At 35.4% G+C, this 22,529-nt stretch overlaps 1 protein-coding gene across 14 annotated transcripts in view; it reads right to left on the reverse strand.

Annotated features, from left to right (window-relative positions):
- The window catches only part of DMD (dystrophin), a 1,205,254-nt gene that overhangs the window by 655,887 nt on the left and 526,838 nt on the right, over positions 1-22,529 (reverse strand). For all 14 annotated transcript variants that reach the window (XM_061453343.1, XM_061453346.1, XM_061453349.1 and 11 more), the window contains 7 exons: positions 20,031-20,144; positions 18,343-18,498; positions 16,074-16,244; positions 14,509-14,691; positions 12,848-12,982; positions 11,936-12,085; positions 4,429-4,590 (listed from right to left, as the gene is read on the reverse strand). In XM_061453343.1, the coding sequence (XP_061309327.1) occupies positions 4,429-4,590; positions 11,936-12,085; positions 12,848-12,982; positions 14,509-14,691; positions 16,074-16,244; positions 18,343-18,498; positions 20,031-20,144 (1,071 nt within the window). The remainder of the gene's footprint in view (positions 1-4,428; positions 4,591-11,935; positions 12,086-12,847; positions 12,983-14,508; positions 14,692-16,073; positions 16,245-18,342; positions 18,499-20,030; positions 20,145-22,529) is intronic.

Consider the following 22,529-nt stretch of genomic DNA (forward strand, 5'->3'; position numbering starts at 1 on the left):
CCTACTCTTACGTCAAAATGTAGTATTAGAGAGACCAAGGACATTAGAGGAAAGCTTAAAAGAAAAGTTAGTAAGGCTTATAGCAAGAAAAGATTTTTTTGCATTTGTCATTTCTGTTAAGAGGCAGAAAGTCCTGAACAGGTGTAAGAGAATTTATAATACTTGCCTATGATGCCCCTTATCAATTTTGACATGATCATTTTGATTTCTTTGTCTATTTTGACTTATGTATTTATTACATCAACTTCTTCTAAACATCCACAAGAAAACACTCATTTTCATTTCAGTTATTCCCATCTCTGCTTTTCTAAGTGGTTCCTGTCTATTTTGCCTTTAAATAAAGACTATAAACTGTCTTCATTTAATTTCTAAAACACCACAATATAATGTAGTGTATGTAACTAATAAATTCTACTGTACATAAATTACTGTATCCTACAGATTAAGGATTCTCATTTATCATCACTGGCATTTTTTTCAGGAAGTTTATTAGTTTTCAAAACTTGTATTATATATGCACATGCACGTATAAAATAAAATATAAATACATCTAAAATCTAATTACATTTACAAGGTCATAGGCACGTTGTGCATATTCTTATCAGGACCACTTCTGGAACAAAAATATTTCAGTCCTAAGGTCATGGAATTGGAATACATTATTTCTTTTAATTACTAGTCTTAATTTTAAAAAGATGAACAGCGAAATGCAGACAATATTACTATATTGACAGCAAAAGCAGAGAATTGGCAGTGCAGCCAGTTCTAGTAAATAACCTTTCCTATCTTGAATCAGAGAAAAGAAAGCCAAAAGAACCAGCATGACTATTTGCCTCATTTGAAAATTGTCACGAACCTAACTGCAATCTCATGGTTCAAGAACAGCATTTAGAAAAAAGGTAATAGGACACATAAACTCTGTAAGTTTATTTCCAACAGAAAATTGAACTGGGAGGCTTGAGTGTATGTCATTTCTCATCAATGCTTGCTGCCATAATCAGAAAATCAGCCATCATATTTAAAAAAAACAAAACACAAAAACCCCACAAAAAACAAACAAACAAACAAACAAAAAAAAACCACCAAAACCTCAAAACAAACAAGAAAACCACAAATGAAGAAATGCTGGTCAGTGATATTCAGTCTAACAATGGAGAGATTTTTTTTGGGGGGAAAAGAAGAAGAAGACTCTGAAAGGATAAACAAAATACGAGAATAATAGAAAAATGCAGTTGAAGTATCCATCTTCAAAAGCACAAAAAGAATATGTGCAATGAAGTTATGTGTTTGCAGAAATAAAAGAAAAACATATAGAAAATGATGTTATAGCAGGACTGACACACAGGTAAGTCTTAAAAAGAAAGCATACTTAGTTTTGGAAGCCACTCTTGAAGAAAGATTAATTGAAGAGTTCAGGCAAGAAAAGCAGAACATCAGAGGATAGAAACATGATTTACAAGGAAAGACTGATTAGGTAAACACAATATTGTTAACTTATTCTCCACGTTGCATTTTACAGAAGTCTACAGGGAGAAAAATATACAATGATTTGTCACATTCAGGTGAGAAGTAAAATAAGTGCATCTTCTGTCCCATGGTACAGCTCCCCCACGTAATTGCTCGAACTAAACAGAAGCACAAAGAGGAGATCCACTCTCCCTTCAGAAGTTATTTAATAACAAAGCTACAAATAATAATCTGGAAAAAAAAATTGTCATATAAATGTATTATTTTCAGTATAGATTTATTCGCTTCCTGTCAGTTCAAGAGTACTCAAAAAAAAGACCTCAAGTGTCAAATGATGTCATCAGTGATGAGGACTTAATTCTCTGTATTTTCTTAGTAAATTTAGAGAAATTAAAGAGACTTCAGTTGGGATCATGAGATCAAGCATACAAAGAAATAATATTTCTTTCTGGAATACTGCTTTAGATTTTACCTCATTGCAGCTTTTCTCATCATTACGCCTTGACAAATCTGAACTGATTTATCTGTGCAGTTGTTATGAGATTGCTTTATCTGAATACAGCATCTTTAGTTATACTCAAAATGACTTGGATGAAGTGGCTCTCTCGCATTAAATTCTCAGTGCCACATGGTGGAGTAAGAAGCACACAGAATTTATACTCAAAAAATGATCCAAAGGAGATCTGTAACAGCACATACATAACTCCCCTTTTGTCAACTCTGAAGAAGCTAAACTGATAATTTCATTTAAAAAGAAGAGCTAAACGTAATATTGTTTTCTCAGATTCATTTCTGATCAGCTGAGCCAAAGACCATTCCTCCTAGCCATGCTCTAAACAGATCTGAATTTCTGAAGCAAACCCTCAACAGCTTTCTGATTATAAATTCTCCCATATGTTCTTTTAGATATGCAACATATATTGCTGAACGGTTTATTAAATCCTTCAGCACGGATAAACTGACCCAAGCCCAGAAACCAACATCACTCACTGAAAGATTCCCATTCCAGCTGTGCAGACACTATTGTAGGGTATCTTATTATAAAAGAGCTAGGCCAGCAGAAGCTCCACAGGAGGTACAGCCCTTCAGTATGTGCCTGTCCTATCACCAGTTGGCATGGCCATTCACTAAAGAAATGACCCAGTATATTTACCTGCATAAAACTGTTTATTTCCTTTCCCTCGAAGGATTTTAGAGAACTTTACAATTGAACTTCAGAAAACTTCAATATTTCCATTAAACTTATTCTGTTGTTAATTAGTTTGCTGCTTTTTATTTTGGTTGTTTGTTTTTTTAGGTCCCACTGGCATCTTAAAATAAAAACATGAAAGGAAAAACTCAGCAGCCTCTATACTGTTTTTCTAACACTGGTTATAGTATAACCAGGTAAACTTTACATCAGACAGTAAAATCTCCAGAACAAAGCCAAGTTCTGCAAAAGCACTGAGCTGAAATTCTCCCATGAAAGCATGCTTATTAAGGTTGATTTAGTTTTGTGCTACTTCAATTACTGAAGCGCTGAATTGCTTCTCTTTATACAGTCTGGAATCATTGCCAATATTCTACCTGAGGATGCACATAAATCAGATGTGTCCATGGGATTTATGAAGCACCAATGAACACTTCTGCAGCGTAAGGGTCCAAATGCACAAGAAAAAGAGCACACTTTCATATTGTTTTTTTTTAATACATTTTTAACAAATACTGATGTGTATCCTACACCATAAAAAAATGTTTATTTATATTTCAAGAAAAAAAAAATTCAAGGGAGTCAACTGATAGCTAAAATAGTTTAGGATTCAAACTAAAATAATAATTCACCTGAATCTGATCCTAATCTTATGCTGGCATAAATTGGAAGCAAGTAAAACCAAATGCAATATGATTCTGTTCTCTAAATATAACTTTTAAAATTCACACACACACACATAAAAATACCTGCATGTTCTTATCAACACACATGCTAGAAAAGCAATTGAAAAGTACACCTATCTACCTTTTAATTTTTAATTTAAAAGACATGGAAATCTTTGTTTTCAGAGGAGAGAAAACATGATTTTCAGGTCTAGATATATTCAATTCTGAACATATTTCAGATCATCTAAGTGACTTCATACAAGACACCCATTTTTTAGAATGATCTAAGACTATTGAATGCCTCTTCTAAAATCATTCTAAAGCATTTATTTTCAATTTCCCTGTATCCTTTTTTGTTCGTTTGTCAATTTTTCTAATCTGACCTCCTAAATTTAGGTAGAATATACAGAAAAGTTGTTGTACACAAAATTGTAAACTATTGTACTAGAGATGCTTGGTTTTATTTAATTTATATTCTTACCATTTTAATGAAGCAGTAAAGCAGATGTTACAGAAGAAAGAATGAAATGGTAAAAATTAGAATTAGATGTACGTTTTTATTTCAAAGGCTCAATAAAACACTTCTAAAGAACTGGAAAAGCTGTTTCTGTTAAACTTATATGAGCTGTAAAAACTGAAATATAAGAACATTTATATGCACATCATGAAATAATTAACAATGTTGTCTTTCTTTCTACAAAGTATTTAGTAACAATCCCTAGGCCACATAATCAACTTTGTAAAAGAGCCATCTAAGAGTAGTGTAGATGATGAGTTTCTTCTTTCTAGGATGGGAACTGAATTTTAAAGGTTCATATTATTCATCTTTGTAATTTTAAAATCTATGCATAGTCTTCCATGGCATTTATAGCTCTTTACATGTTCTGGACACCTATATAATATAAATCAGAAGGAAAATATGACTTGACTGGAAGATTAGCTTGAACATGTCAAAGTAATCCTACCTAAAATTTACTTGCACTTTCATACCAATCATATTGCAAATCCCAATTATTAATATGATGCCGAGGGACAACCAAACACTCTTTGGTTGATTGCGAAAACCAGTAAGCACAGGAATACATTGACCTGTATATAACTTACCTGTGCTTCCTGAGGGACCTGTGCTGCATCAACTCTGTCTGCAATGTAGGCTGTTAGCTGTTTGTCAATAACAGCAAGAGACTCTTGGATTAAGCGTAGGGTTTTGTCAGTCTCCTGGGCAGATTGAATACTCTGTTCAAGACTCTTTTGTCTTCTCACAGCCTAAACACAACGACAATGTTATCAATATTCACAGTAATAATGTATATAATACATTTTTAAGCACTTCCCCCCCCCCCCAAAAAAAAAAAAAAAACAAGCAGGAATCCAAACTAGTACTCCTGACTTGTGCTCATCCACCTTTTTGTATGATAAGTTACGCATCTTTTTTCCACCCATTCAGTTTTTTTCAATAAAAACCAAACAAACAAAGCCCCAGATTGCACAGATAAGTTGTAAAAACTGTAGGACCCTGAAAATAAACGCGTGCATCGAGGATTTCTATACAAAGTGAAGGCTAGCAAAGCTGTATAATAAAACTATCCTGATAGTGCAGTCTTTCATTCTGAGGCACAGCCTGATCTTATATAATTCAAGAGATTTTGTTTACTGAGAATAGGGTCACTGTCATCACAATCCCATCTGAGACAATCCAGTAAGTGAAAGGGATAAAGACTCTCTTGAGAAGGAGCTCTCTTATATGAAGTATTAATAGCTGTCTGGAACAGAAGCAACGCCTACTCTGTGGGAAAAAAAAAATAAATATAAAAGAGAGGGAGATGGATCCTTGTCTTGCCTTGTCTGTGGACTTGCACAATCTATTATCACTCTAACTATAGTCTTTTTTACTTAGGAATTTCACTCTTCCTTCTCCTCCACCATCAGTGCCTCAGTAGATTTCCTACCATCACCTTTTACACAACTCCTTTTTCTGAGAAGGATGCTTTCCTGTCAAATGAGCTCACTTTCTGGTTTACCAAATCAGAACAATAAATTCTTCTTCCAAATTGTCCTTGAAACACAGATATATTTAAGCACTTGACATAGCTTTAACTATTATTTGTAACAGTTTAATACGATATTTACCAGGTTATAAATAACCCGGCACTTTCTTTCACCTATCGTTGTACCCACTTGTGGACTCATATTTTAATTAGAATACATCAGAGTTTCTGCTTTATACAAAGAACAAAATAATTACCAACAATCTCATATGCAATACAGTTTTTGTCTGTACAAGCCCAGCCATAATGCTGACCACAGAATAAGTAACTTTCTCTGACAGGAATCAAAGGAGGAGCGAGAAAGCAATCACCCTTCAAATAACATTGCCTAGTGTCCTGCCATTTTTCAAGTCAAATCACACTTTTTCTCTTTGGTAAGCAGCTATACTTTAATTTGATTTCATACCTATTACAAAACTCTTGCCTTGAACGAAAATATCTCTCAGCAATTCAGAGAGAACATTTGATATATCTACCTTTTTCACAGAGCTCAGATTCTTATACAGCTTCACATTTGACAAATGAAAAAGATTATTTCTTGTGAGCATTCTTACTAGCTCTTGGACTTAGTTAAAGGATAGGGAACCAACCAGTATGTACCTATATTTGTGTCTGTAAGCTGCTTTGTGCTATTTCAAAACAGCTGATCAGATAATCTTGAGTTACTGCCAGAAACCGTCTGTGGAACTGAGAAGCTTTACAGACACACGCTGTCAGTGTTAATGGAAGCACCTGATCCACTAAAGTATTATTACCCTATCAAATGAACTATTAAAACAGGGTAACTTCGCAGTACATTACTAAGGTTTGTGACTTAAATGACTTTTACCTTCACCTGATTCGAGATTTTATATTACAATGTTCTCAGTATGTTCAAAGCAGCAGGCTTAAAAACCACAGCTTCCATTTACCTTGGCACACATTACCATTAATTTGTAAGACTGAATAAGATACAGTCACTCCCTACCTTTCCATTTGCATCACTGTACAGTAGATTGGAAGACACATTAGATTAGAAATGGTAAGTAGCGTTTTACAGCCCCCACATAACGGCATTCTCCAGGAAGCCTTTACTGATCTCTTTGGATAACTGGTAGGACTAACCTAAGTGCATAATACATTCATACTGAGGGCTGCAGTGTTCAGATCTCACAATTCAAAATAAGACACTGAGGAAGTTCCATTCTTATTAGTCATTAAAATACATGCCTGCACTTTTTGGAGAATTGGACACAAACTGGTGTATGTCCTTCTGAAAAACTATATAGCAATACCTGAAGTTTTGAACCTTTGTAACATGCTGACATACATTAAGTACAATTTAGAGCTAGGCACTTGCTTAAGATGAATTTGCTGCGACCTCAGGAGCAGATTGCATGCAAACAATGAATTAGTTATCAACAGAAATTATATGCAAGTGGAAAAATTAAACCATTCCCAAACGCACTGATCAAATATTGAAACAGATAAGGAAAGAATTATAACAAACCCTTGCATGAGTGACTTAATTTTTAGGGCTGGATTTGAAGCAAATGTGAAGTCAGATAAATATATATGCATGCTTATGATACTTTTATGTGCTCACAATGTCAACATTGCTGTTTCAGTGTCCTCAGAGAGAATTTGATTACAGTCTGAGAACCTGTGCAACATTTTGTAACTTCCAAGTGAGGTGAAAGTACATCTTTTCCAAAAACTGTGAACAGTTTAGATGATCTGTTGGCATCAGACCAAGATGTAAATATGGCGGTAGAACAGAGGTATTATTAGGGCAGTGAAAGCAGAGCCAAACAGCCAAATGCTGGGAAACGGCTCCTTCACTTTTGTGATGATTTTCTCAGATAGAAATGTGTGCTGCTTTAACTTTTTTGTCTGTATCACACTGGGAACAGACCTCATCCTGCATGCTCACCTAAGTCATGCCTCTACCTGACCCTGTTCAATTCACACAACAAATGTAACAGAAAAAAGTCTTCACAATAATCTTATAAAAGGTACAATACACTTATGTAATGTAAAATATTTCTCCAGTATAAACAGCTGACTCAAAATCCTAATCCTGTGTATTAAGTAGGTCCCTGGCACTATCACTGTCATTGCAGAATACTTATTGATTCAACCAAAGGGAATGACACAATATGGAGGAGGCTTCTTCCTCTCTTTCAGGAGAAAAGAGAGCTATTGATAGAGATATGCACTGTAGGACTTTACAAAAAGGGGCACACATACTACACACACCTGTGGACTCGAGTTTCAAATTTGTCCCTGAAAGATATACAGATGTGCATGGTGAAAATCTGCATATGCATATTTTTAAGACATAATGTCCTGGGTTCAGCAGTAGCAGTCATGTTTCTTCTTCTTGCTAGCTGGTGCAGTGCTGTGTTTTGACTTTCGGCCTGGGAACAGAGCTGATAACAATGATGTTTTGGTTTGGCCAAGGACTTTGTGAGGCTCATGCTCTGCCAGGGAGGAGGGGAAGCCAGGAGGAAGCAGAGACAGGACACCTGACCCAAACTGACCAAAGAGGTATTCCATACCACAACACGTCATGCCCAGGATGTAACTGGGAGTTACCCGGAAGGGCTGGGAGACTGCAGGGTTGGAGGAGGTATCGGTCGGTGCTTGGTCAGGCTTGGGGGGTGAGTTATCGGTCAGCTGGTGCTGAGGTGTTGTATTCTCTTCCCTTGTTATTTCCTTTATCATTATTATCATTGGTGGTAGCAGTAGTGATGTGTGTTATACCTTAGTTACTAAACTGTTCTTATCTCAACCGGTGGGAGTTGCATTCTTTTTGATTCTCCTCTCCGTCCCTCCGGGAGCAGGGGGAGGGAAAGAAAGGGGGGGGAAGTGAGCGAACGAATTACCTGACTGGGTTTAAACTATGACAGTTCTTTTTGGCGCCCAACGTGGGGCTGAAAATTTTTATATCTATAATACAAAAATATTTTAATTTATATATTCAGGAATTTTAGTTTGTTTTTTTTTGTTTGCTTGTTTGTTTTTTTCTTTTTGATCACCTTTTTTTTTTTTTCCTCTGCAAGATGTTCCTTTGTGGAAGAAATAAATGGTTTAACATAGCAGCATATATATAAATTGGTCTAGGACATAACAGGAAGCTCTGGCTTTGCTATCAGATAAGGCTGAAGGGTTTGGTCTCTAAAGGGAAGCATCTGACAGTTAATTGCTAAATAGAAAATCTCAGGAAAATAACCGTTTAATTATTTCTGAGCCAGTGAAACGTTGACAGCTGTCAAGGACAATAACAACAAACAACAAACCTCCTGTTAGACATTATCAGAATGAAAAAGAAAAAATATTTACAGTCTGATTTTTTTTTTTTAAAGTTTCCACAGGTTTTTATAGATTTTTTATTATTAAGCACTACATTTATTTTTTATGATATGGGTATTGCAGAAAACTGTTTACAATTTAACAAAGATTGATGGCAAGTGGCAATGTTGCATATTATCCACATAAAGTGAAAAGCTGCACTGAGAGGCAATCAAATATCAGGAAAGCTGGAGGTGCTCGAACAGTTGCTTATGACTAAGTAAGTCATTCTTTGATGTTGAATGTTATAAAGCTGTATTAATAGACATTACCACTTTTTCCTTAAATAGTACATTTCATGTATTTAATGACATTTGTTGCACATTCAGGTAGTAAGATGATCATTAGAGTTTTGTGGTGAAAACCAAACAGTTTTGTTTTTAAGGTGGCACTTGGCAGTTGCACTGTAGAACAAGAACAAAAACTATTGAAAATTATACTGCTGTTACTACAGGGTATATTTATTTAAAATGTAGAAGAAAATTCATTAAGTTACAGCTCATGGAAAGGGGTCTGTTAACAAAGTCAGAAACAGGATAGACTTTTTTTTTTCTCAGGTATACACTCTATTGAGAAATATTAGTACTGCAGGGTAACGTTAAAAAGTTAGGAAGCTCTAAAATCGCTTCTTAACTTGTTTAAATTACTTTAAAATTTCACCCAATTCTTGGTATTATAACAGCTGTGCCTGAGATATATTACTACATCACAATATGATTTGCATCAAATTGTTATTGTGTTAATCTCCGCTTCTTGTCTGGAACCAGAGTGGATTAGTCTTTAGGCTAAACTAAAAGCACCTTTTCTAACATTAGAAGCATGCATTTTGGGTCCAGGAAATTTTAACACCCTCCAAGCTGGAACTAATTCTTGTACAAATTCTAGTAATATTTCACAGTGTTTTTTTTTAACTAAGCGGCTACAAATATTTGACCTTTCACCATAAAATGATATTCATCTTTGATTAACTGTATTCCAAAACTGGAAACTATACCAAGGAGGCCTGATTTATCTCTTTAGTGTATGACTGCATTCAGATAATGCTTCAGAACATATAAAATCAGTCCTCTTAGCAGTTTTCAAAGTAATCACGTGGAGATGCGACATGAAGAATTCTTTCTCCTCTTGAGAAGAGAATAAAAGAAAAAATGTGTCAAATGATGAATGTGTGCTCTTTGAAAGAAACAAAGGGTAATCTTGAGGGGAGTCTTAAAATAAATTAAGAGACAGTCCCCAGTAATAATAATTGAATTTTGTGTAAAACTCATCTGAAAAACAATGTTTTTTATAGTTCTTTGCAAGCATAGCCTCAAGAATATCTGAAGACATTTCTGAAGATTTCTTGGACAGGATGTAAATCACTTTCAGCATTACAGAGGAAGATAGCCACCTGCAATATTACATTGAAGTTCTTCAGGCAACAGTGTTTTTTAGACCCAATATATAGGGTTGTAAGTGAATCAGTCCTTGAAAAGTAAAGATAGGCTATATGTTGCTTATCGATCAGCCCCAGATGTTCAAAGGCAAACTAAACACACTCAGTCTTTGTTAACTAAAGAAGATAAGGCATACAAACGTAAAGCTGTTATCTGCCTTTAAAAATGAATCTCTGCCTCAGTAGCAATGCTGCATTGTCTTGCAGCATCATTTACATGGCAGTGGTTTGGACTGGTTGCTCTATTAGTAACGAATAAATATTTCGCATATCAGTTTCTGTCCACATGAGCTTATTGTCTTGGTAATTACCTGGACAATTATTCAAGTAAAAATAAATAAATTAACCACAGTAGGACAGCCTATTTGTCTGAAGTAGAAGTGACCTTGAACACAAGCTGAATAGTGTTATGCACCTGCAGTGTGTTTTTATGCAAGGAGAGTGTGTGCTATTTGGATTTCAACAGGGCTACACAAACAGCACAGAATATTCAGTGTCAGGAATCTACAAAAAATAAAGTGTGTGAGACTTTAATGGAAAAATTAATAAAACATTTTGTTGTAAAAAATATAGAAGCAGGGTGACTGAGTCACTCGTGATTGGTTTCTTTACAGCTCTTCTATTCATACAGAGATCTCACCTTTGACTACTAAATATCAGATCAAACTTTCAAAGAAGGGAGGGGGCTCCACCCTTCTCTCATGTTGTTTTTTCCTATATTTAAACTAAACTGGAAAGCAATGAATAAATTTAAAATATATTTTGCTTATATAATTATCCAAATTGTCTCCAGAATTTCACACAACATCTTCATGTTGTACTTTCCACATTTAACCCCTGCAGCTGGCATGAATATTGATTTAGTGTGTATTATTGTATTTATTCATTACTCAGAAGATTTAAAAATCCTGTTTTTACATGCTAGAAGGCCTCTGTATGTTCGCACTTTTAGTTATTGCTGAGCAGTGCTTACACAGTGCCAAGGCCTCCTCTTTTCCACTCTGCACCTCCCAGAGAGCTGGGAAGAGACACAGCCAGGACAGCTGACCTGAACTGACCATAGAGATATTCTGTACCACACAGAGTCATGATCAATAATAAAAGGTGTGTGGAGTTAAGTTCCTCCAAAACTGCCATTGCTCAGGGACTGGCGGGATATTGATCTCCTGGTGGTGAATGACTGAAAGCATCACTTGCTTTTTACCTTTTCCTCTTTAACTTATTAAATTGTCTTTACCTCAATCCATGAGTTTTCTCACTTTTGCCTTTCCAGTTCTCTCTCCCATCTCCCCACCAGAAGAACTGAGAAAGTAGCTATGTAGTACTTTACTACATATTGGAGTTAGCCCACCACACCTATGCAAAATGTCCACTTTATAGAATTACAGAATGGTTTGGGTTGGGAGGGGCCTTAAAAATCATCTAGTTCCAGCCCTCCTGAACATGGGCAGAGACACCTTTCACTAGACCAGGTTGCTCAAAGCCTCATTCAACCTGGCCTTGAACACTTCCAGGGATGGGGCAGCCAAAGTATCTCTGGGCATCCTCTACCAGTGCCTTGTCACCCTCACAGTAAAGAATTTTTTCCTATTATCTCTATTTTTTTCCAATTTTTCCTAATTTTTTCCTACTACCCTCTTTCATCTTATGGTAGATTTGGATTAGATATTGGGAAAAAAAACACTTAAAAATAAGTCTTTGAGTACTGTTTAGGAACTATAACTACAAAATAACTTTTTTAGTTTGCGAGGCTGTCAGTTGTTTAATGGGAGGACAGGTCAACTATTAAATATACCTCCTGCTGAATTTCTTCCCATCGAGTATTAAACTTCTCAAGTTTCTCATTGATCAATTCATCCAAGATTCCACCATCAGTTAAAGTCTGAGCTAATTCCCGAATTTGATTGCGGTTGTCTTCTGGATGTCTCATTAAACGTTCCAAAGACTGGAAAAGATCAAAACCAGAGCCTGTTTATCTTTCTGCAAATTAGGTTCTAGAGGAATCACAATTCACCTTAATAATTTAAGTAAGAAACTTCAAATTTCATACACAGTAAAAGTAGTGAGAAAAATAAAAATATCTATGTCTCTTTTCCTGGCAGTCAATGTTCTGTACTACTTATTACTGAAAACAAATATTTTTCATAAAGTAATAAATTGGTTGTTTGAGTTTAAAAATGTGGACTATGCCCAATAAGTTCAATGGGACTATTTGGGTACTAGACAATAAAAAAAATTGTTTGAGGATCTGAATGGATCAAACTCAACAGCAAGAATGCATTTTCTATGTAACATTTTGTATTGGATCCACTAATAGTTTTAATTTAATTTCTACACATTTGAAATTAATAAAAATTAAGTTCCATGAATAAAAATTAGGGAATAATAAACAGAGTTGCAGTGCTAGTTTGCTCTGTCTGAAGTCTTCAACATTTTTTGACTGGCCTAGGTGATGCCACGTTTTTTAATAACTTATATTTTATTGTCACCAATAATTACCTATGACATCAGGCACAATCATTTAATTACTCTGTTCCACTTTCATAGATTTGAATACAAAACCTTATTTGTTGAATCAACTGAGAACATAGGACTTTCCAAATATTCTGCATCTTGCTCACATGTAATATTAATTGATTGTTTTGAATGCAATGTGATTTAGAATTTATCAGTACAGGTGGTTTGAGATTATTAACATCACACTTACATCCAGAGACTCAGAAATCTCTTCTGCACCTCCCTGGATATTTTCAGTTGCCTTGAGTTTCAGTTCAACCTCATTCAACCATTTATTTTCTGCATCCAAATACGACAATAATTCACGCCAACATGCCCATACCTCCTAATGGAGAAAAAAAAAGTTTATCAAGATTGAAAAACTTCCAGCTTTCAGTCATTAAACTATTAAAAACATTGCATGCTTCATCCCCAAAACAACACGGTTGATATCTGATGGCTATGGTGCCATATGGTTGATTTTCTTCTCAGTATTTATATGTTTCATGTAAATATAATATACATCCAAAACATGTACATTAAACAGAAAAAAAAAAACAACATGGAACATAACATGAAAAAGTAAGCACTACTGCAAAATACAACTTGAATTTTCTGTCTCATGTATTTTCCTCTTTATATGCTTTTCTGTAAAATTTTTTTGTAATATATAAATATGCAAGTTATCAGAATTTTTAAACACTCATGTTAGAAGTTTATGCCTTTATTACAAGATGTAGTTAGGTTGCTTATATATTCTGCATATTAATTACTAAAAATACAGGCTCATAAAATGTCTAAAACCACAGCTCAAGAATTCTGACTGAAATCTCTATGGAAATTAATTCTGAACCACATTTAGTGCAGTTTATAGACCACTTAAGTACTAGAATACTTAACAATGCTGCAAAATGAAATTATGTTCTTATTCTCTTATCATTGTCTAATATTTTATTTTTACAGTGCCTGAACTGTAACATAGGCAGCTAAACCCAGCACTTTATACACAAGCAAAACTTTTAAACTCTCCATAAGTCATCCTTTCATTGTTACATTTTTTGTTTGTAGAAGTTAAAATAATTTTATGGAGATGCATTAGGCTGTTTGTAGATAGTTTCCCAGAGTTCAATTTATCTCATCTAACTTTGGTCCTATCAGATGTAAGCATCTGGTTTAGAAGGAGGTTATAGAGAGATATTAACAAACAACATCATCAATGATTAGAAGAAATACAGATTACCAGCTTAGGCTACACAATTTTCACAGTGAAATTTAGAGGAGATAAATTTTATGCAGGTATATAATTGTCCTGCATGAAGTTAGCTATTGCAAATTAGTTCACAATAAAAATCACACCTAATTCACTGTTACCACTGTACAAAATACAAATACCCCTATGGCAAGAATCTGTAATGGAGTTGGCCAAAACAGCAGCATCAACTCAAAATGCATAAGATATTCATACTGCCAGCAGATCAAATGCCGTTCCCATGCTGAGATAACATCACCAGCTTCAGGCCATTCAACCAAAACCCTCACCCATGGAAGAAAAAAACTACAGAAACTGCTGATGATGTCACAGGGTTGCTACAGAAGGCAGATGCTTGGCTTAATCTCAAAAAGGGTAGGAAACCTGAGCAGCCATTGTTGTCTCCCACCTAAAAGCTATATCTAAGGCTTTTCTTCTCTAGCATACATGATTCTCAAAAAACATGTCGTATATAACTCATACAATGTGGTATTTCATACATGGTTCATAAAGCAAGGACAGCCTGGGCTACTCATGATCTCATATGATAATACATCTTTGGTCTCTACCTTATTTTTTCAGTTAGAAAGGCTATAAATATAATGACTGACAAGATATCCAACCTCCAAAGTTTTGCACTTTCCATTCAGTCTGCTGCAGAGTCGCTGGTAGCTGGTAATTAGAACATCAAGCTCCTTTTTCAAAGCCTCATGAGCTGCAGGTGGAGCCTTTGCTATAAAATTATTCACAGAATCAGTAATAAGCTTCACTTTCACTTCTTTCTGCATGGCTTCCTCCTTTGCTCTCTGGAAAAAAAAATAATAAAAAATTAGTCCTGTCTTAACAAGGACACTTATTTCTAATAACTGTCAGAATTCCCTCAGAATTCTGCTGGAAGGAAAAAAAAAAAACCAAACAACCCCACAACAATAACAACAAAAAAAACAAGAAAAAAAAAAAAACAAAAAAACAAGAACCATTTAATTCTCAGACTTTCTGACATAATCTTGAATGCAATCCAAAAACTTTGGGGTTTTTGGTTTTGTTTTTTTTTTTTATGTTACAAATTCATGTACCCAGGTTTAAAGGTACCACCACAAGCAGTCAAACAGAAAAAAAAGGAAAATACTTCTGAATGATTTTCCTCTCTGTGACACTGTCATTAACCTGCATTGAAAGAGAAAAGGAGAAAACAACTTTTCTCCAGTGTTCATTTCATGTATTTATGAGAACATTGATGTTGATTTCATTCTTTCACTTTACAGAGAGAAAAATCAGCTCTATTATTCACCCCAGTGAACATTAAGCTAACATGAAGAGAGGACAAAGTAAAAAGGAAACATCTTCCTAAACTGCACTTTCTGCATTAGACCCCAGGCAGAAAAGTTTAACAAAGAACAGACATAGGAAATATAAGGATCTGAGAGACACAGAGAATCACAAATGGGTGGCAATTAACAAATCCCACATAATGGAACTGGAACAACCCACCTGCCACCTTTTCCCTGGTTTAGTCTATGTAACTACAACAACTGGTGTTCCCACCTTTCTTCCTCCAACTTTCATACTCTCCCTCGTGTTATGCTGTCTCATTAATAAGATATAGCACTCTCATACCTAATATTGTTTTGTATGAGTGCTTATAGTAGGAGAGTGTCTATGATTGGAGTCACATCACTACTGGAAACAGTGATGGTACACACAGTGTCATCACTATGTACTGGTCTTCACAGGAATTTAAGATGGGAACTTCCTAGCCCAAAACCATTAAACTAAAACCTTGCTCCCAGCAACCTTCTTTCTCTCTGGGTCTGAGGAAGTCCATGAACCAGAATAATTGCAATCACACTTTGATTGCCAGGAAAAGTTTAATAGGTTGTTCTTCGTAGCTGTGGGGAGAAATGGGTTACAAGACGAACAAAGAATTCTGGTCCAGATTTTGCCTGTTATGTAATAGGCTGCAAGCCTTCAGGGAAAGGATCATCAGAAGCAGCTGCAGGGATGCATGACAGATGATCTGATTATCTGCATAAGTCGAGGTGTCACAGTTTGTACATATCTTTATTCCAGCTGGAAGTACAGAATATTCACCAGAAGTCTATATGAGAGTTGTGTCTAAAACTATACATTTTACCCATTTTATTATGGAGTGCAATGTATACATTTCAGTTTTAGTTCATCTTTTTACCTTCAGTTCCTCAAGAGCATTCTGTAATTCATCAGGTGTTTTATAGTCAAAATCTCTTTCCAGATATTCTTCCTCAGCTTGTGTTATCCATTCATGCATCTCTGACAAATCTTTTCGGAGACTCACAGTTTTATCCAAACCACCTTTTAATGCTGTCTTCTTATCATAGGCCTTTAAGAAAGAAAAGATTATATGGTACTTAAAGCAAGGGTACTGTACTAACTTGACAATACTTTAGCCTGAAAAGAACCAAATTAAATCCTATACTAACAATATTGCTGTAATTAGACAGATGTTAACACATAATTAGATGGGTATTAATAATAGGTAATGAAGAAAGTATTACACATGTGTGCATATATACTTTTTTTTAGCAAATTATTGTTTTGCAGAATGAGTTTTTAATGGTCCTAGATCAAGAATCTGCACCATATGTTAAGTTCATTAGAAAAACAAAAATCTGAGAAAAAACATCACCTAAGGATTTCTAAAATGTAAAAAAAAACAATCACAGGAGACCTTTAAAGTGCATCTAAGGATAAAACAAGAGCTATGAAGGAGCGTGACCAGCAGGTTCAAGGAGGTGATCCTGCCCCTTTACTCTGCTCTCGTGAGACCTCACCTGGAGTATTGTGTGCAATTCTGGTGGCCTCAACATAAAAAGGACATGGAACTGTTGGAACAAGTCCAGAGAAGGGCCGTGAGGATGATCAGGGAGCTGGAGCACCTCCTGTATGAAGATAGGCTGAGAAAGTTGGGGCTGTTCAGCCTGGAGAAGAGAAGGCTGCGTGGAGACGTCAGAGCAGCCTTCCAGTATCTGAAGGGGGCCTATAGGGATGCTGGGGAGGGACTCTTCTTTAGGGACTGTAGCAATAGGACAAGGGGTAACGGGCTCAAACTTCAACAGGGGAAGTTTAGATTGGATATAAGGAGGAAATTCTTTCCTGTTAGGGTGGTGAGGCACTGGAAGAGGTTGCCCAGGGAGGTTGTGAATGCTCCATCCCTGACAGTGCTCAAGACCTGGCTGGATGAGGCCTTGGGTGATATGGTTTAGTGTGAGGCGTCCCTGCCCATGGCAGGGGGGTTGGAACTTGTTGATCATAAGGTCCTTTCCAACCCTAACTATTCTATGATTCTATGAAGTCAGATGACCTCCCAACCAGTCTGAATACAACTTGCTAGAGAATAGGCTGGATGGGGCTTTGAGCAACCTGGTCTAGTGTTAGGCGTCCCTGCCCATGGCAGGGGGATGGAACTGGACAATCCTTAAGGTCTTTTCCAACACAAACCATTTTAAGGTTCTATAATTGTATGATTATTTGAAATTTCTCTGAGAAAAGTGCAAAGGTATATAACTTATTAATATAATCAAAATAAGCATTTAAAACCTCCACATTAGTTGGTGCGAAAAGACTACAGGACTGGATCAAATAAATGTCTTACAGGTTTCAAAGATCAACTTTTTTGGTATATATTTATCAGAAAAATATACAGAGGATATTTTTCATATGTAAAGTGAATAATTATAATTTTAGAGAACATTAGACCACCCAGAAAGGTAATAGTTTGACTGTTATGCAAATATACATTAAAAAGGTAGACAAATGAATGAGTAGTAAAAAGGTAAAATTTTGAACTGTCATAAAGAATAAGAATCCAAACACCACCAAAGAAACAACAGTAATTTTTAACTTCCGTAATCTGTAAAATTATTTATCAGGAATGACTTAAATTAAAATAAAAGAACTATCATTTCCTGTTATGCCACATCCTTATAAATTCATACAATCACTGGAGACTAATTCACACACACACACACATATGTGCACATACTCTTAATTCCAAGTTAGCGAATTCTGGACTCTTCACCTTTAATGTCTTATTTCATATAGAGTAACAACACAAGAGTACAATGATGCAGCGGAAAATGCAACAGTAAATACAGAAATGGATTTTTTTAGCAGATGACACAATATCAGTTTCAGAAAGCTAGTTTTGCAGGAGCCATAAATTGCTATTACTACCTAAGATATTAGTATATAACTCTGTTATAAAAACAGTATGATATTGTATTATAATATAAATAAATATACTTTACATGTATTGCTACATGCTAAATAAAGTTAAAAGAAAAAGATTTATTAATGTGAACCAAACATATCTAAATTCAGTTTCATATCTACCGGAAATACATTGAAAACAAAATTCTGCTAATGAGAAATTTAATTATTAATTTAAAATTAACTAGTCTCAAAGGGAGACTAGATACCTGTTGGCAAATGTGTTCCCACTGAACATTGAGATCCTTTAGTTCTTTCTCTATTCTGGAAGCAAATTCTGGCTCTGCTTCACTCTTCATTTTCTTCCCAACTTCATTAACACTGTTCAAACTGGGCTGGATTGTCTGGATATCATTTACTAAAGCCTAAAGGAATAGCAGAAGATTAGGCAAGCATCATTCACACAAAATTTCAGATATGCTATCCCTATCAAAATGTGTCTATACGAGATCCTGCCATTTCTTTGGTCCAGATCTCCATTCAAATGAGTGTAACTAACAGACTTAACTATGAAAATTAAAAAGGAATGACAGCTGTGATGTGGTAAGCTATGCTATATAAGATAGAGTTCATTTGCAAAATATGCAAGTTTCAAATGTTATATATATGCTATTTAGACAAATACACAAATAATGTTACATTACATATATTACAATTTTTACAATGCCTAGATCTTTTATTCACATTTGTGAAAGAGCATCCCATCATAATGATGGAAAATTACTAGTGAAGCCATCTTATTAACTTTATGCTTTATGTCAGCATTACCTTTGGGTTGGTAATTCATCTGATAACTTCCTTAAAATAATCTGAATGGTAATATTCCTGGGTTATTTCTAGTTATTAGAATTTTATTTTTGGTTGATTATTATTTAAACCTTGAGGGAGTTCTATATTGCCACTTCAATTTCTATTTCCTAAGGCCTTCTTCAGTGCTTCAGATGTTACCTGGGCTTCCTACACAGTGGAAAAGGCTCGAAGTGTTAACACATAAAATATGGTCAAGATTTTGGTAGCTTTATTATATATCTGACAGTAATGGCTAATATTTATGCAAAACCTTCATAAATACAGGTGACAGATTCTAAAGAAGTTACATGTAGTTTACCACTCTGTAGAAGTAAGAATTGTCCTATATAATTTAATTTTTTTATTTAGGTAAGCGATAAGAGAGGAAGCCTGAGAAGCTCATAGCTCTGCAAGATCAGTATGTTTGTTTCATCATATTTACATGTTCTGCTACATCAGAACTTGTAAATTCCACTGAACAGAGACAGGGACTGTCATGGATTACAGGATTCACTGCATTTATACACTCTGCTGGGACAAGCAGAAGAAGTTGCAAAGCCATGAAGGAGTTACCAATACTTCATAATTCTTCAAAATTCTGCTTGGGAAAAATCCTAGAACTTCTAAGTTTAGTGGAATAAAAAAAAAAACAACATTTATAACTCACAATACCTGCAAGTTTTTCCAGTATAGGTAGAAAAGCATGTAAATCATGTGTAAATAACAGACACAGAAAGAGATGTTCTGGCACAGATTATTCAGTTTACAACAAATAAACATGCAATGTTTGTAAACCCAACAAAGTAAATAAACAGTTATCTTAGAAGGCCACAAACTTACTTGCTGCAAGTACACTGATGTTTTGCTCCACTCAATGGAGTGACCACAATGATAAGGTCACTCAATGCCTCCTTTCTGTATTGAAGTTTCCCATTTTTTAGCAGAATTTTACTTTGAACTCAGGAAATGCAGGAGGTTTAAATACATTGCAGATGGCAATACCCTTACAACACGAATTTATTTTCAGGAACATTAATTAGTTGTGTAACATCTGAGGAGGTTAGACTCACAGAGAAGAATAATTACCAAGCAGGCAGGTAATACTCACTGTACATTGCTCAAGTTGTTTTTCCAGTGCTTCTGAATCACCAAGGGCAGGCCACTCTTCTTTCAGAAAAACATCTACTTCAGCCATCCACTTCTTCAATGTTTTAGTGTCATTCTGTTTATTAAAAAGACATTTTATTATATCACACAGAACCTGACTGGCAATGGTGTAATTCATCCTGGCACTATGACTAAAACTCACTGCAATGTAATTTCTAGATTATTGGACTGTCTGAAAAACACAAACACAGCAAACAAGCAAAACCAAATTTACTTGGGATTTTCATCGACTCTTTAGTCTACACTCTGACCATTTCTGCCCAAGTTGGGTGGGCAACTTTCTGGATTTTAAGATTATGCCTTCCAGATATCATTGTGTTTAGATGCTGCACATATGTTCATTGGTTCCTAGTATGGCTTCAGACTACTCATGCATGGCAGATAATTCAGGCTCACCTATCAAATCCTTCACAGCTTCGATCTCAATTTTAGACTTCTTTTGGAAGCTGCATGTTCTACTGCCTATTTCTCTACCAGAACACAAAACAGAAATACTCCCTTACTACTCTGAAAAAAAAAAAAAACCAAAACAACCCAATAATTGAAACAGATTTAATTTGGAAACTAAAATATGACTCAATAAGTCATTTCAGAGACTCTCTGTTGCTATTTCTACCACTAGAATATTTGTAATCAATTATTTGCTTTCCAGTCCTTAACTAACCCTTGCAATTAATAAAGAAAGCTGAACATCGAATGTTTGAAAAGAGAGAAATTACCAGTTCCAGCAACACAGAATCACAGAATCATAGGATGTTCAGGGTTGGAAAGGATCTTAAGATCATCTAGTTCCAACCCCCCTGCCATGGGCAGGGATGCTTCAACCTAAACCAAGTCACCCAAGGCTCTGTCTAACCAGGCCTTGAACACTTTCATAAATAACCTAATACCTTGAAAAATAAAATGAGATTTTAAAAAGGTTATTTAAAATTACTTTAAAATTTCACCTTAGATAAAGACTGACATACACATGTTAAAATAAAAATTCTAAGGGGCAAAACTTTTAAAGGCAAATTGTAAAGTTTTTTGTCATCAAACTGTTTCCATCAACAGCAAAGTACATAGTGATATTATATGCTGAATACAAAATTGAATTAAAGCACTTAAAAGGACATTTCATTAGAATACAAACTGTGCACTAAAATGTGTACAGAAATGCCTTAGCAACCATTAGATATAGACAGCAAAAGAGAATGTTTTCCTAGTGTGCTTCATATAACAACAGGCTACTCCGGACATTGAACTGAGTTAATAAAAATAATCATACAGAAACAGTATACTTCAGATTTTCAATTACCAAAACACTGTTGAAGTGTCTATGGTGCATTCCATTATCAGTCAGTAAAAATAGTTCAGAATCATATTTCCATATTTCATTATGAAACTTTAATACCTTTATAAGAATACATTAAGTATAATTCATTAATGCTGCAAAATATAGATGTGATGGGATTCACTTAAAAAGACATCAGTCTCCAGCTAGTGATGAAGACTGAATATATGACTTGCATTTTGAATCAGAATGCAAATGTATTTTATTTATTGACACTGATATCATAGTACACCATGTTGACACATTCCATAAACTACAACAGCTAAAACAATAATTTGGAAAATAAGTTATTCAAGGAGTTGAAAAGAAATACTTTTATATTAACTATGTACTATGGTTTACTTCAACATTAAATATAAAGTCTAGGATTTGTATACAATAGCTCACAGCTTTAAAACACATGTTCTACAGGGCATGGTCATGATGTTCAGGACTTTCTCCTTTCAAGAGCAGTGGGTGAATCTCTAAACCTCTATTCTAAAATTTCAGGGGAAAAAAAGACAAAAGATTGACTTTCTCAAGGAAATTGTACTGCTCTATTTTGTGCAATTGCAAATATTTCATAAAAATATTGATAAAACAGATTTTCAGCTTTCCTGTTTATATAGGGTTTATGTGGCAAGGTTTTGGTAGCGGGGGTGGCCTCTCAGAAGAGGGCAGGTGCTACCCTGTGCTGGACACAGCCAGTTCCAGCTGCCTCCAAGTTACCCACCACAGGATATAGCTTGTTCTATGGTCAGCCAATGACAACTAAGTGATATAGTTAAGAAAAGGCATAAATACTAGAAAGGAAGAAGAGGAGAGAAGTAAGAAACAGCCCTGCAGACACCAAGGTCAGTGAAAAATGAGGGAGAAGAAGTTTCTGGAGCAGAGATGTGGTGCAGACCATGGTGAGGCAGGCTGTCCCCCTGCAGTCCATGGGAGTCCATAGTGGAGCAGATATCCACCTGCAGCCCATGGAGGATCCCACACTGGAGCAGGTGGATGCACCCTATAGGAAGCAGCAGCCAATGCAGGATCCCACAAAGAAACAGATATATTGCAAAGACTGCAGCTTGTGGAAGAACTCATGCTGGAACAGGGGGAAAGAGGGAGAAGGAAGAAGCA

This window comes from Pezoporus flaviventris, unplaced genomic scaffold (genome assembly GCF_033815535.1).
Source record: "Pezoporus flaviventris isolate CSIRO_AGI_PZ_B2104156 unplaced genomic scaffold, CSIRO_AGI_Pfla_v1 ptg000015l, whole genome shotgun sequence".
Lineage (NCBI taxonomy): Eukaryota > Metazoa > Chordata > Aves > Psittaciformes > Psittacidae > Pezoporus > Pezoporus flaviventris.